Source organism: Notothenia rossii (genome assembly GCF_949606895.1).
Source record: "Notothenia rossii genome assembly, chromosome: 7".
Classification (NCBI taxonomy): domain Eukaryota; kingdom Metazoa; phylum Chordata; class Actinopteri; order Perciformes; family Nototheniidae; genus Notothenia; species Notothenia rossii.
Genome location: NC_136905.1, coordinates 81,412,889 through 81,429,594, shown reverse-complemented (window position 1 = coordinate 81,429,594; position 16,706 = coordinate 81,412,889). Strand labels below are relative to the sequence as shown.

General features: G+C 39.7%; 1 protein-coding gene across 1 annotated transcript; it reads left to right on the top strand.

The window, feature by feature from the left end:
• The first annotated feature begins 2,013 nt into the window (after positions 1 to 2,013).
• Positions 2,014 to 16,695, top strand: pls1 (plastin 1 (I isoform)). Its single transcript, XM_079693603.1, has 16 exons — positions 2,014 to 2,197; positions 3,020 to 3,110; positions 5,093 to 5,253; positions 5,800 to 5,929; positions 6,441 to 6,573; positions 6,657 to 6,738; positions 8,830 to 8,995; positions 10,119 to 10,264; positions 10,726 to 10,821; positions 12,199 to 12,400; positions 12,693 to 12,771; positions 14,004 to 14,118; positions 14,219 to 14,352; positions 14,967 to 15,090; positions 15,912 to 16,045; positions 16,126 to 16,695. Exons 1-16 carry the CDS (start codon positions 2,192 to 2,194, stop codon positions 16,262 to 16,264), a joined length of 1,938 nt encoding a protein of 645 aa, XP_079549729.1. The 5' UTR covers positions 2,014 to 2,191; the 3' UTR covers positions 16,265 to 16,695.
• Positions 16,696 to 16,706: the final 11 nt, after the last annotated feature.

Genomic DNA, 16,706 nt, shown 5'->3' with positions numbered 1-16,706 from the left:
TAACCGGAGAGCACCTCTGAGTCAGGGAGAGAAACTGGGTGATCAGGTGTCAAAAGAAGAGAGAACTGAGGGGGAGATGGAGTCATTAAGTCTTTTATTATGGTGGATTTGAAAGGAGGGCTTAGAAGCTGCATACCTTTAAACAGATGTAAAAATGTCATAAGTGTGTTCGTCTGAGCCAAGAGAGAAACTTTCTGCACTTTCTTGAGACTTTGTTTGGGCTCATATGCGTGTGTCTGTTTGAGCTGCGATGGCGATGCAAGGAAAGGCTGACAGGTAAAAAGAGGAGAAGAGAAGAAAAGAGAGGGGTAAGGAGAGAGGGGAAAGTGTGAAGAAGTTAAGAAAAGTTGCTGCAAAAGGAGAAGCTGATTTTCTACGGACTGCCCCTGCTCCGGATCATAAACCCTTCAGCCTGCCTTGGACTCAATGTAAGCCCCTTACTTCTATACTTTTCATACATTTTAGTTTGATAATTATTTTAAAAGAACAGCTGCTTCATAATGTACTCATTGCAAACTCTTGCAGGTCAAATGCCACTGATTTATGTCAGAGCTTCAACAGTAATGAGCAACCCTGTTAAGATTTAGGTAAAAAAGGCATGGAGACAATTCAACAAAAAGCATAATCTGCTGACCGTGCGTAGGAATAAAGAGAGTGTGGTAAAGCGGAACAGTTTAATCTGAGTAATGGTTCTGTGCCTCGGGTTACAGAGCGTGTGGCAGTGAGGCAAACACAGGCCTCATGTTTTAAACATGTTGGCAGAGATGCTAAATGTGTGCAAGGGTTAGTTTAAAAAGGTGACGAGAGAATGATACTAAAATGGACTTTTATTAATCCCGTGGGGAAATTGTTTCTCTGCATTTGACCCATCATAGTGTTAGGAGCAGTGTGCTGCCATTTTGAACGGCGCCCGGGGGGGAGCAGTGTAGGGAACGGTGCCTTGCTCAGGGACACCTCGGTAGCACTTGGTCTTGCCGGGACTTAAACTGGTGACCTTCCAGTTGCCAAGCCAAGTCCCGATCAACTTCGCCACCAGCACCACCACTAAACAAACTCCTTCATATTAACTTGTTTTATAGAATGGACCATTTAAGATAGGACATTTTAGATAGGAACAATGTTTTTCTTTCTTTAAACCCATTTTCATATTAATTCATTGCAATTTCCAATTTTTTGACTATTCAAAACAAATAAAGTTATGGATCTTTTAACTAGGCTTACTGTCTCCCAGCTGTTGCTTCATATTTTTTATGATATCAATCTTATTATCTACTTCTTGTAAAGATAGCTAATATTTATTTTAATTGTATATTGATAAAGTCTGGAGCAATACATAGGTCTTAAGGTGAGGTCAGTGATGATATTTCTTCACAGATTAAGAGAAATATTTGCCTGGTAGGTTGAACTTTACCTGCTGCAAATATTGATGATGTGTAGATATCCCACTCGTATTATTTGATTGCCTGTGTTAGTCGTTTAATTTTAATGTATTTATGAAGTTTGTTTAAGGATTTTATTTAGAATATTCCACTCCCACCTGTCATCCCACCATTATTTATGCTTTCTATGTCAGATACTAAAACTCCAAATCAGAAACAGGTTTATTACCAGGTAGGTTTACACTTTGACTTGACGTCATGGTGCGTACATACAAATAAAACATTAATTAAAAACACAGGTAGGGAACTAGAAAAAATAATAAAGAATATAATATAGTAAAATATAACAGTATTTACATTGCAATGGAATGGAATGAAAAACGGAATAAAATATGAATAAAAATCGGCAGTAATAAAAAACACAAGGAAACAGATATACTGTACATTGTGTGTGCATTAATGTAATGCATAGAGTCTGCGTTGTGGCTGAGGCAAAGCCCCACAGTGGGGGGGCCGGGCTTTGTCTAAGAGGCCGGGAGCAGAGACAAACAGATGAACTTCTCTCTATAGACAATAACACGATGACACAGCTGAGGTGTTAAATGTTAACTGTCAGCCTACGCCCGTCCCAGGGTCCAGGCAGGCCAAAGGTCCACGGCTGAGAGACTCCTCCTCGGAGAGATAACCTGCCTCTCTTCAGCTTCTCCGGGGATCATGCTTCCGGTCTGAAGCCTCTGCAAAACTCCAGTCCTGTATTCAGTCCAGAGGGATCTGCACCGAGAGGCTCCACACGGGACTAACAGGGAACTCTTATGAAGGTACTCGTCTCTGTCCTTTAATCCAGCACCAGACACTTTTTGGTTTACGCTGCTATGGACAATCTTGCACCAAAGATATTAATATTGAAGTGACTGTTATTCTGTATATATTGATTGTTGTGTTTTGTATCTTTTTGTGTAAATGTGTCTATAGTATATACATATTTGATACATATTGTTATACATATCTGTATATTGTATAATTGTATTTTTGTATTCCCGGTTGTTGGAAACGTCATTTCGATCTCTCCGTCTGTACACACAAACTGAAAGTTTGACATTAAAGTTGACTTTGACTTTATCGTGTCCTTAAGTAAAGAACTAAAGAGATACTTTATGGTAAAAATGCTACTCCCTCAGGGGTTTTATGGGGAAACGAAGGTGTGTTCATGAGCCTCTATGTGTGTGTGAATAATCAGTGTCACAAGGCTACCCTGGACAAATTCCAGTAAATAACCTGACACTTCCTATTAGTTCAACCACCTGTATTACCCAATCCCTCCTGTTCAACTCAGCTTTGGGTATGTCTGTTAGGTTCAGTGATTTCTCCAGGTGTGTCTACAGGTTTGCCTGTGTCGTGAATAATGATCAATCCTGCAAAATCTGTGTGTGTGTGTGTGTGTGTGTGTGTGTGTGTGTGTGTGTGTGTGTGTGTGTGTGTGTGTGTGTGTGTGTGTGTGTGTGTGTGTGTGTGTGTGTGTGTGTGTGTGTGTGTGTGTGTGTGTGTGTGTGTGTGTGTGTGTGTGTGTGTGTGTGTGTGTGTGTGTGTGTGTGTGTGTGTGTGTGTGTGTGTGTGTGTGTGTGTGTGTGTGTGTGTTTCAGGTTCACCACCGAGAAGCTACAATGGAGAGTCACGTCACACAGATTTCCAGGGACGACCTGGAAGATCTCAGAGAGGCCTTTAATAAAGTCGGTGAGTTTCTCTCACACACACACACACACACACACACACACACACACACACACACACACACACACACACACACACACACACACACACACACCTGACGGATGATCTTGCTTGATTTCGACCTTTACAGCTGACCTGAATGACTCTTATATAAGATATTTTTATTGCTTGTGTTGTTGAGTGCATGTGTGAGGTATTTCAGAAGTAATAATGAGACGTTGCAAGATGTTATCAGTGAATCATAAGTACATAGGTGTATAATTGCAAAAAATGCTGATAATAGTGAGCCATAAAAAAAAGCTTGTAAAATGGGTCCGACTTAAATATTGTACAGTTTAAAATGACATGTAACACTTTATTTTACTCGGCCCAGTTAATGTAATTTCCCACAAAATAACGTTCAGTTACATTAAAGGGACTTTTATTTGTCCGAATTATAACTTAAATGCATCCAAGGTTCAATTGGTGCTCGTCCAATTGGATGCATTCCTGTTTAATTGCTCTTATAAATCAAGAACAGCTTTGTCAGCAAGCCGGCGTTTCAGCATTTGTTTTTGATCTTTACCAACTATGAGGAAGTATGTGCAATAACTGGCCGATGTATATTGTCAAATAAAAGGATTTGGCAACATATTATACAGAGAAAATGTTTATCATTAGTTCAACACTTCAAATCAACGGTGAAATGTGATCAGAATCAGGTTTATTGTCCAGTAGGTCGACATATACAAGGAATTTGCTTTGGAACATAGTGGTGCAAACATAAAAGCAGTATGAGGAAATACGGTGTAAGAGAAGGAATCAAATTGAACAATTAGAAATAGAAAGTATTTCAAAAACGATTTATAGGAAGGATACTAGGTACTAGGTCAATATGACAAAATACAGTATATTAGATTTTAGAGTACAGGGCAGATTTTAAAAGTATTTATGTAAGTATGTTTGTATGTAAGTATGTATTATATCATATAGTGTTTGGGTTGTGAAAATGAACTGGAGAGAAATAGAACAAATGCATTTGTGTAAGTGTTTCTTTTTAAAAGTGGGACACCCGAGGCAAAGTATTTTTTTTTCTTTTTGTCAATTTAAGGTTTTTGGAATATTTTGCCTTCAAAACATTTAATCTTTCAAACAAGTGGGAAGAGAAGATCCAAAATATTCCAAATGCTTTCTATTTATTTCAGTATATTTCTTATAATGTAGCAAAAGTTAGCATATGCCATCGTGTACGTAAACGTAATATTTGGCATATTTAAATACACTTTTCAGGAAACTTGTAATACAAAACCGATTGCTTTAATTCATGTAGTGATAAATTAAGGACGTTCCTTGGTGTCATTTTCTCTTTCCATGTTTTACTCTTCACCTGGAGTGTCTTTCTTTAAGCACATGAAGTATTTGCAATATATCTGGGTCTTTAGTTGTCATTTCTGTGCAGTTTAAACACCATCAGAGTTTCATCTTTTGTTACCATCTCAGTATTATCATGCCAAAGTGCAGCTGAGGTATAAGCAGATAATTAAAGAACAGAGACGTGATATTTATATGGTTTAGATGGAGTGACAATAAAGCAATAACTGCTTATAAACTCAACACGCTTCATCCAACTCAAAGATCGGTCTTTATTGTCCTCATATAACAAGTACCAAATTACATAGAAACCTTTATTTAATTAAATTATTAAGAAATGACCTTTTAATGAAGCCTTACCAGTCCATTGTTTGTCTCTGCTTTCATGATCTGTGGGCAATATTTACCCAGAATACTGAGGGCATCATCATCAAAGTGTGTGTGTGTGTGTGTGTGTGTGTGTGTGTGTGTGTGTGTGTGTGTGTGTGTGTGTGTGTGTGTGTGTGTGTGTGTGTGTGTGTGTGTGTGTGTGTGTGTGTGTGTGTGTGTGTGTGTGTGTGTGTGTGTGTGTGTGTGTGTGTGTGTGTGTGTGTGTGTGTGTGTGTGTGTGTGTGTGTGTGTGTGTGTGTGTTCAGATATTGATAAAAGTGGCTTTGTGAGCGACTTTGAGCTCCAGGAGTTGTTCAGAGAGGCGAGTTTCTCCCTGCCGGGGTTCAAGGTGCGAGAAGTCATCGAGATCTTCCTCAACGGAGACACCAACAAGGACGGGAAGATCAGCTTCGAGGAATTTGTTTCTGTGAGTCATGAGCAGATTGTGTGCAAATATGTTGACGTACTATCTTTAAAGGCAAAATCCCCTTTTTAATGTCTTTCATACATCAACATGTGTCACCTCTGTGGAAAGATCCATTTATATTAAAAACCTGTCTGAAAATGAGCTGATCAGATTTCGGCCACTTTATGATGTCATAACGATTTTTTGGCTTGAGTAACCATTAGCCAATCACCAACAAAGGCAACCCCCCCCCCCCCCCCCCCCCCTTATCACCTGAATCTCCTCCTAGAGCACCATTGAGTTCTTTTTAACCAAATGTCTCTCAGAGGGGCGTGGGGAGGGGCTCCTTATTTTCATCTAAAGTAACAGACAGAGAATCAGCACTTTGGAAACAGGGCTGAAACAGAGGGGATTATGGGTAATGCTGCAATGATCTGTTTGGTGTTTGGAGCCAAACACTGCAGAGACATGTTTTGTATATATCTGAGACCTATAATATATTGATGAAAAACATTATAATAGGAGAGCTTTAAACTGTGCATGGAGTAAGTGTCTGTTCATGTTCAGATCTTCCAAGAGCTGAAGAGCAAGGAGTTCAGTGAGACGTTTCGGAAGATCATCTCGAGGAAAGATGGGATTCGCTCCTTTGGAGGAATGTCAAGAAAATCCAGCGAGGGGACACAGCACTCCTACTCTGGTGAGAGAGTGTAATAATCATGTATAGGTCTGCATTAAGAATTATATTTGAGTTTAATCAGCTAAATGTACCTTCAAGTATTAATACTAAAAGTCCATCATGCAGAAAAACATTAAAAAAAACAACATAATAAAAATAAATACATTACAAAACAATGTTTTAAACATTTACATTTGTCAATAAATTTGATATATTATACTTAAAATGTTTAGAAAAAAAGCATAGTCAGTTAAATGTACCTTAACGTATTAATACTAAAAGTCCGTCATGTAGAAAATAAAAAAAATACAGTGAAAATGTATAATTGTGAATACATTTAATATTTATACAAAATAACTTCATTTGTAAAGAAACTTAGCCGGCCAGAGAACTGAACTAGAAAGACGTTAATTCCTTCTGAATTTAATGAAGTAGAAAGTAACTTCCAAAAGATAAATCTCAAGTTTAAGTACCTTAAATGTGTAGTCTACAGTCCTTGAGTAAATGTGTGTGTGGTTGTGTGTTTGTTTAGATGAGGAAAAGGTGGCTTTTGTCAACTGGATCAATAAAGCTTTGTCCAAAGACCCAGACTGCCAACATCTGCTGCCCATGAACCCAGACGATGAGAGCCTCTTCGCCTCGGTCCGTGACGGCATCTTGTTATGGTAACACTCTCAAGGAGGAATCTGAGACATCACATATCTAAAAACATCATCATTATTTACCCAAACACTTTGTTGTCTTATAGCAAAATGATCAACCTGTCCCAGCCTGACACCATCGACGAAAGAGTCATCAACACCAAGAAACTAACCACCTTCACAATGACAGTGAGTGGTAGATTTCCATCATCCTAATACAGGGGGTCCGCGGGGTCTTAAAAAGTATTAAACGGCATTTTCCAAGGTATTACATTTTGTAGCTTGTTTTCAATAAGTATATCAATTATCCAAAGAGGTTGTATTCTACAGTCTGCCTGAATGTAATCATTGCGTACTGTAGGTGTGTAGTGTGATTCTGTGTAGTTTATTTATGGCATCCCGTTGGATTTGACGTCATCTGAACAGGACATCGCATGCTCACTGATTGATAGGTCCGTTTACGCCGGTTGCTAAACAACATCGTTATGGGGAAATGCAAGTTTGCGTCCAAATGGTTGGAAGATAAGGAGGAAGGACAATCAATACTGTATATAGTCAATGTGAGGTAAAGTGTGTTGCCAAGGTAACCGGTTAGAACTCGAAGTGGCGATGAGGTCTTAAAATGTATGGAAAGGGTCTTAAAAAAGGGTCTTAAAAAAGGATTACATTTGACTTCAGGATTCCTGCATACACCCTGTAATAAAAAGCAGCAAATAATAAGAAATGTGTCATGCATTGTAACCTTTATGGTAATCCATACTGAAGGAAGTACTTGCACTAGAATTTAATGATTGGAATTACGGTTTATGGCTCCATTGTTTCCTTAGAGCCGTTCAAAAGAGCCGGTTTTTTTTTTAAGGGGGCGGGGTTAATGGATTTATCTGCGAAATAATCACCAGGATAATGATTGACTGTATTGCCAGAAATCTACTTTTACTCATAGAATAAATGTATAACTTGCTACATGTCTCAGCCAGCCAAACTGCTACTCAAGCAGCATGCGTTATGCCATCATCTTGTGTTGTAATGGTACTACACATCTATGGCTAATGTGCATTCAGGAAAGCAAGTTCCCGTAAAGGCGAGTGGATTTATGGCAGGCGGTGAACCAACGATAAAAAGAACGGCTCTCACCAAGTAGGACTCGGTTCCTTTCGTTCGTACCAAAGAGCCGTTCAAAAGAATCGGATCGTTTGCGAACGTCACATCACTTTTTGAATTGTAAAAGAGTAGTTTGCCAATTATGAAATTAATTAAGTTTGCAGAAAGGTTATTAAGAAGCCAATTAGCTTAGATTAACTTAGCACCAAGAATGCAAACAGCTATCCTGGTTCTATACAAACTATAATTGTGCAAATATACTCACCAAGAGCTTTAATCCTCACACATTTGCCACTTTCAATCTGTACAAAAACCAAAGTGTAAACATCCATATTTTGTGAGAGTAACGTGCTGGACATAGTGACTTCCTGCAGACACTTTGAGGTTTCAAGGAAGCCAGCAGAGACTGTAGAAATGTAGGTTTTAAGAGTCAGTTTCTGTGTGGATTAAACACACGAGACATCACGTTTAAAAAAATCTTCAGATGTGTTGGGAGCTGCATGTTTGTATACCTTTGGACAGAGCCAGGTTGGCTGTTTCCAGTCTTTATGCTGAGCTAAGCTGCTAATGCTTCATATTGAACACGCACATATGAGAATGATTACAACATTCTTATCTAACACTCTAACCTAAGTGTATTCACCTAATCACAAGCTATTAGTTTTGCCGATAACTTTTAAAGAAGACAAGAACATCTCTCACAGTTAGAAGGAAACAACTTAAAGAGATTTTATTTGATTGAATTGAGCAGTCAACCGAACGATTCCTCTGGTTACCGGGTAAATAAACGATATATATATACAAATAAGATAATAGCAGTTTTAAGGGAAGGTCTTGAGGACAAAGCATTTGTTGTGCAATGATGTCGTGTACTGTGAAAAACACAGCCTGTCAAATATTAACGTTTACTGCATACTTCCTCTTTTTTTAGTTATATATGGCTTTTGACTCTGCAGTACTCTGTGGGGAAGTAAATGGAAAAAGGGAATAGTCCTATCTGTCCTTTTATTTGTCGTTGGGGGATATTTATCCATCCAGCCATCCATCTTTCTCATGAATTGCTCGTAATTTGGAAGGATTTTCTGGTCACAGCATTTGTGTTTTCAGTGATTTTAATTGTTGTATCCTCTCTGAAACATCTGACTTTAAGCAAAACTCTTGATTGACATTGATTTGTAGGAGAATCTGGTGCTGGCGCTGAACTCGGCCTCTGCGATCGGCTGCACGGTGGTGAGCATCGATGCCCATGATCTGATGGCTGGGAAACCCCATCTGGTCCTGGGACTGTTCTGGCAGATTATCAAGGTTGGCCTGTTTGCTGATATAGAAATCAGCAGGAACGAAGGTCAGTGCACACACACACACACACACACACACACACACACACACACACACACACACACACACACACACACACACACACACACACACACACAAATTTGTACACTAATCTAGGTGGAATGCAGTTGATGTTCCAGATATTATTAGATATATAAAAAGTACCTACTACATTTAAAGGTACCCTATTATACTGTTTTTCATCAATATATTATAGGTCTCAGATATATACAAAACATGTCTCTGAAGTGTTTGGCTGCAAGCACCAAACAGATCATTGCAGCATTACCCATAATCCCCTCTGTTTCAGCTCTGTTTCCAAAGTGCTGATTCTCTGTCTGTTACTTTAGATGAAAATAAGGAGCCCCTCCCCACGCCCCTCTGAGAGAGATTTGGTTAAAAATAACTCAATGGTGCTCTAGGAGGAGATTCAGGTGATAAGGTGGGGGGGGGGGGGGGGTTACCTTGGTTGGTGATTGGCTAATGGTTACTCAAGCCAAAACATCATTATGACATCATAATGTGGCCAAAATCTGATCAGCTCATTTTCAGACAGGTTTTTATAGAAATGGATCAGGACAAAAAGAGAGAGAATCTTTTTTCCTGAAACTTTCAGAATCTCTTTCCACAGAGGGGACACATGTTGATGTAGCAGAGACATGAAGAAGAGGGGACACGTGTTGATGTAGAAGAGACATGAAGAAGAGGGGACACATGCTGATGTAGAAGAGACATGAAGAAGAGGGGACACATGCTGATGTAGAAGAGACATGAAGAAGAGGGGACACATGTTGATGTAGAAGAGACATGAAGAAGAGGGGACACATGCTGATGTAGAAGAGACATGAAGAAGAGGGGACACATGTTGATGTAGAAGAGACATGAAGAAGAGGGGACACATGTTGATGTAGAAGAGACATGAAGAAGAGGGGACACATGTTGATGTAGAAGAGACATGAAGAAGAGGGGACACATGTTGATGTAGAAGAGACATGAAGAAGAGGGGACACATGTTGATGTAGAAGAGACATGGAGAAGAGGGGACACATGTTGATGTAGAAGAGACATGAAGAAGTGGATTTTGCTTAATAGGTGACTTTAATAGAGACTGTTTGTGAATGTTTTTCCAGCCCTGATCAGCCTTCTGGCAGATGGCCAGGAAAGTCTGCAGCAACTGATGTCCCTCTCCCCCGAGGAGTTGCTGCTCCGCTGGGTCAACTATCATTTACGCAACGCAGGAACCAACACCATCAGCGACTTCAGTGACGATATTAAGGTCCCCTTCAGAACAACACACACACACACACACACACACACACACACACACACACACACACACACACACACACACACACACACACACACACACACACACACACACACACTCATACTATGTATACATCACTTCAGGGGACATTACATTGACTTACATGCATTTCTTGGAGACTTATCCTAACCTTAACCATAACCAACACATGCCTAACCCTAACCCTAACCCTAATCCTAAACCTAACCAAGTCTTCACCCTAAAATTAATGATTCCCCTCATGGGGACCTCCAATTTGTCCCCATAAGGGAAGCGAGTCCCCACACGTGACTGTGTAAACAGATTTAGGTCCCCGCAAGTATAGTAATGCTAGGCCACACACACACACACACACAGACACACACACACACACACACACACACACACACACACAGATGAGTTTAACCCCTTCTTGTGTTTCATCCCTGTAGGACTCGCGAGCCTACTTTCACCTTTTGGACCAGATTGCTCAGGAAGAACAGAGCGACTACAAAACGAGAGTGAAAATTGAAATGAGCGGCCTGAGAGTGAGTCAGTGTGTCTTTATACAATTGAATACGTGAAAAATATCAAATTTGAAGGTGGACTTTGTGAACCAGACACTGACATATGACAGATATGAGTATTTATTTGGAGGGTTCATTGTTAATTTCTCTGTTATTATTAATAATTGTAATATTGTGTGTGCACCTGCCAATCGACTGCATCGACTAAAAGCTAAAACTGGCATACTTTTGAGAATCATTATTTTGATGCATGGTCCTTATTTGATGAAGACTAGTTATAATAACAACACAAATGTAGAGTATTTTCCTTTTGGATTTTGGCATGGTTATATAGTAAAGCTTTATTTACATAGCACTTAACACATGCAGCTCAAAGTGCTTTACAAAATGACACATCACAAGTTAAAAACAAACAACAACAAATTCCCCTCAGATTATCTGTTAAGAACTTTAAATGGTACATGCAGCAAAATATAACATTTTATCAGAGGTCATATGTATGATCATAAAAATAAAATAAATAATGGTTTCTCTGTGACACATAAGACACAAGCCGCGTTCACATCAGAGTACTTTTCCCACTTAAGTTCCGATATAGTTCCGAAATGTCGCGTTCACACCAAAAAGAGCCGGAACTAAAATGAGTTCATGAGAACCTTTTTACCCCCTTTCCCTTCCCTGCTAGAGAGCGGGGACTCTCATGCGGCTCTCATGTGAGAAAAGAGCTATATCTCTGATTGGCTGGGCGGATTGCAAACCACGCCCCGTAAAACTCAAAAAAAGTGTTGTGAAGCCACCATTTTATTATCCTTGCATTAGCATTATTAGCATTAGCATTGGCCCAGCGCAGAAACGCAGAGAGACTAATTTATGGCAACACAAAATAAAACATGGAAGCGGTGGAGATGAGGAGGTGTCGGCGTTCTGGCGATTTACTCGGAAGGCTTCAGTAGAAGCTGCTGGGAGTCCCAGCAGCTTCTACTGAAGTCAGTCCCCAACTCCGGGGACTTCCAGTCGGGGACTCCGGGTGGCAGTATACGCCGTGAAGTTGTTTGCGGCCTGCCAATAAACCCAAAGCAGAAGAAGAAGAAGAAGTGACGTCAGCGGCTTCATTTGCCTAATCGAATCCACCCCCAGGGATTTATTCCGGTGTGAACACGATCTGTACTTAGTTCATCAGAACTCTTTAGTTCTCATGAACCTTTGTGGGAAAAGTACTGCGGTGTGAAAGCGCCTAAGACAACTGAGTCGATGAAACAATATACAATATAAAACCCCGTAAAACAAAGTGAACATATAGGTACAAGATAAAAAAAAAAAAAGATGAAGACCTATAAAATATATACAAAGTGTCTGATACCAAGCATGTACACGTGTCTGTTTGATGTGCATGTGTAGGAGCATAATTTGGACAAAAGGGCGGAGCTAATGCTGAAGCAGGCGGCGCGGCTGGACTGCAGACAGTTTGTTTCTGCTCGTGACGTCACATCTGGAAACAGCAAGCTCAACTTGGCCTTTGTCGCCAACCTGTTCAACATGCACCCTGCCCTGCAGAAGACTCACGTCAACGGAAACGACATCGACCCGGCAGAAATAGCACGTGAGACATAGAATATATTCATTCATCCAGTATCATTACGCTGCGTCATGTTATAGCATTGAGGCTTGAAATGAAAGTTCAGTCATAAAATGCTGACATGTACACTCCAGTGCAAATAGTACTGCATGATAAAAGCAATAAAAACAAAAAAAAACAGCAATTTATATCATCCATAAATCCATATCTGTATACAACCTATAGCTGCACCTAAAGGTATCCTATCAGCTGACAGTTCATGTGTGGGGGCAGCTGGAGAAGGAGGAAATGTTGATGTTTTTTTATGTATTTACAGCTGAGACCAACGAAGAGAAGACATTTAGAAACTGGATGAACTCTCTGGGCGTCTCCCCATACGTCAACCACCTGTGCTGGTATGTCATGTTATACGTCATTAACCTAATCAAGGAAGTGCAGGCCTGTTAAACATCCATACATTTAAATATTTATACCCAGAAGAACCATTGATAAGAGCAGTAAAGAGGGGACAGTTGTACCTTAACTGTAATACCTTCTGAACTTGTTTTTTAATGGTGCCATGAATTCACGTTATTATTGCTATTATAGTATCATAAGGCTCTACTGGTAAAATGGTGCCTTGCTCAAGAGTATAGCAATTTTATTAGTTGGTTTTCTGTATTTTTTTTTACAGCTTTTCTTACCAGCATCCTTATCTTAAACTAACCTTTAATTTACTTTAACATAATGGCTATGCTCTGTAGTCCCTTCAGAATGAGTAATTTCCTCATCTGTAACAAGCGTTAACAAGATTAACCAAGATTTGAAACAGGCTGGGGTCATTGTACCTTGGCAATTCAGCTATTGTAGGCCTTGTTACTAATTCACCAGCACTTACTATGGTATGAACTTGCTTGAAGTGAATATATCTGCTCTATCCTTGTTTAATTCTTTATGGTTTCTGCACTTCTTGTAAGTCACTTTGTATAAAAGCATCAGCTAAATGACCCCATTGAAATCAAGACAGCAGAAAGCTTACACATCTTCCGGTGCAAACTGAAAACCCATCTCTTTCGACTCCACTTCGATCGATAGAATTACGAACAAAGAATTACTAACAGAGCACTTATATACTAATAAAGGACTGGCTTAACTATAGCCGGTTGAGTAGCACTTGAAATGTTTTAGCTCTATGAAACCTGATGTACTTATATGATTCTGTTTTCTTCAAGTTTGTATCTTGTTGGTCGAATGCACTTATTGTAAGTTGCTTTGGATAAAAGTGTCAGCTAAATGCAATGTAATAATGTAATGTAAAATGCAATGTAAGGAGTCTATCTGAATCTGGTATGGAAATATTGGATTCCACATTGATTTATTGGCTAAGAAATAATGAAATGTAAACATGTTGATTTGACAATAGACCGAAATTAGCCTGTGTAATATCCACAAAGGGTTAAACACCTGAACAGGAGCTCCATTAAGCTGATACTGAATCAAAATAAATGTTTTAAGTCATTTTTTTATTCTGTTCTGTTTATTACATGGTGCTTTATTTTTTTACATGGGCTACTGTAACAGAAAAAGCAACTGTTGCTGCTCTGATGTTCATTTCCTCACTCTCTCTCTCTCTGTTTGTCCTCTGCAGGGACCTTTGTGATGGTTTGGTGATCTTGCAGCTTTGTGAGAAGGTTAATGTGCCCGTTAACTGGAAGAGAGTCAACAACCCGCCGTATCCCGTCCTGGGGGCCAACATGAAGAGGGTGTGCACATAAAACAGAGAAATAGAAAGCTCGTAAACTAAACTACATGTTGATGTGAACATAAAAGGAAAGTAACATTGTTCTTCTTCACGTGTTTTAGCTGGAGAACTGCAACTATGCTGTGGAGCTCGGCAGGGACGTCGCTCACTTCTCTCTGGTCGGCATCGGAGGAGATAACTTGAACTCCGGGAGCCGCATGCACACGCTGGCGCTGGTCTGGCAGCTGATGAGGAGGTTCATGCTCCATCCATGTTGTTTGGCAAAGACAAACTGTCCATAGTGAATACGATATGATACGTTAATACTTTAATGGTCAGATCAAGTCTGACATTTGACTTGCATCACAGCTGCTCCATGTGTAACATCAACAGACAAATATCAAGACCCAGCACATGAAAAACAAACAACAAACATTTAACATAACAGCACGATCACTGAGAGAGAACATGCTCAAAGAGCCTTCAGCATGCATTTGATCTGGACAAAGGATGCTTCAGTCTGACTTGATTGAATCTCCATTAGAGGGTAGCAGTTCATATTCTCTGTTCAGAACATGCTTTGGGTCCCAGAGGATGTTGTTGGACAGCCTCACGAGGTTATTATGGTATGCTGAGTCATGAAGTCTCTGACAGGGTTGACCAACAGTCTTTGAGCACATTTTTAACAAGTGGAGCAGTTTTGATTTTAAAGCGGTTGACAAACATTTGTACCAGGTAGTATTGCATTACTCTAGAATAGACAAAATCACAGATGTAAAGAACAACAGAAGAATTTCTCTGCTCGACCCATTTGAACAGTTTTTGTTCCTTGCACACTTTGAGTTATCCCTCCTGCTCGTTATCCTTCAGGTACACGCTGCATGTTTTGTCCGATCTGGGCGATGGAGAGAAGGTCAAAGATCAGATCATCCTGGACTGGGTCAACAGCACCCTGACGAAATCAAAGAAGAGCACACAGATCAGCAGTTTCAAAGTGAGTGTGTATGTTGGTGAGCAGAGGTGGGACGTAGTGGAGTATGTTACCGTGTTTTTTCTGGTATCAGTACTTACCTCCACTACTTATTTTTCAGACGGCTTTTACTTCTTACATTTTGAACACAAATACCTGTACTTTCTACTTCTTACATTTTGAACACAAATACCTGTACTTTCTACTTCTTACATGTTGAACACAAATACCTGTACTTTCTACTTCTTACATGTTGAACACAAATATCTGTACTTTCTACTTCTTACATGTTGAACACAAATACCTGTACTTTCTACTTCTTACATGTTGAACACAAATACCTGTACTTTCTACTTCTCACATTTCCCAAACAGGCTGGTTCCTTTAGTCTGAATGTGTGTTTGGTGGCGTGATCATTATTATTTAGAGTCATTGCGTGCCTATTGATTTGAACACGATCCGTGTATCCATAATTTCCTGGTCTTCTCTAAAGAAGAGGGACCAATGAAAACGTTGTCATGTTGCCGTTGGTCACCATGGAAACATTCATTAGCTAACAATGACATTATTGTTCTATTAATATAAAGGGAGCTCAGGTACTCTTTAAAACAGCTGGTAGTTATGGGTACTTTTTACTGAAGTACATTTCAAAGCCTCTTTACTTTGAATTGAGTAAAGACGTTTAGTCAGTACTTCTACTTTCACCAGAGTATTTTTAAACACGACTATCTGTACTTCTACTTGAGTAAAGGATGTGTGTACTTGTGCCATCTCTGTTGGTGAGAGACTACGTGGTGTGAGTAAACAAAAGGCTGTATTTGACACTGCTTCCTTGTTTTCTGCAGGACAAACTGATCAGCACCAGTCTGCCGGTGATTGATCTGATCGATGCCATCGCTCCCAATAACGTGCAGTGGAACATGGTGAACAGAGGAGTTAAAGGAGTGCTGAAGGCGGACGATAAACTCAACAACGCAAAGTAAAAACACCAAATCTCAACAGGTTATTGTTCTTGATGTTCTTCATTTTGGTATTTGACTCTTCCTGTTCCTCCCCCAGGTATGCGATCTCATTGGCTCGTAAGATCGGAGCTCGTGTCTACGCACTTCCTGACGATTTGGTGGAGGTGAATCCAAAGATGGTGCTGACGCTGTTCGCCAGCCTCATGGGCTACGGTTTGAAAAAGGTCAACCGCTAAAACACAAAGAAGACAAGAACCAACCACCAGGAAACCAACCACGAACATCCATTTTGTTTCTATGCGCTTTTCCTATTTTCCCCCATCTTTTCCCCATGATTTTAATTGTTCTAATTGTAAAATCAGAACAAGTCTGTTTCTCTTTTCATGCAAACAATAAGCCTCCCTAAAGTTGGAAATCACTTCTCATCAGCAAAGCCACTTCATTTGTTTCCTATCAGTGATTTCTATAGAACAATCTCCTAATTGTTCTTTTTTATATATTTAATAACGCATTACATGTATTTACTTTTTCTGCCATATAAACAGAAAATAAGCCTCAGCAGAAAAAAGGAAAAAAAACGGAATCTTGAACATAAATATCATTTATGTCTGTAAATGTTGTGCATTGAATATAGCTATTTAATTAAAGAGAGAATCTATTGAATGTATTGAGCAGCCT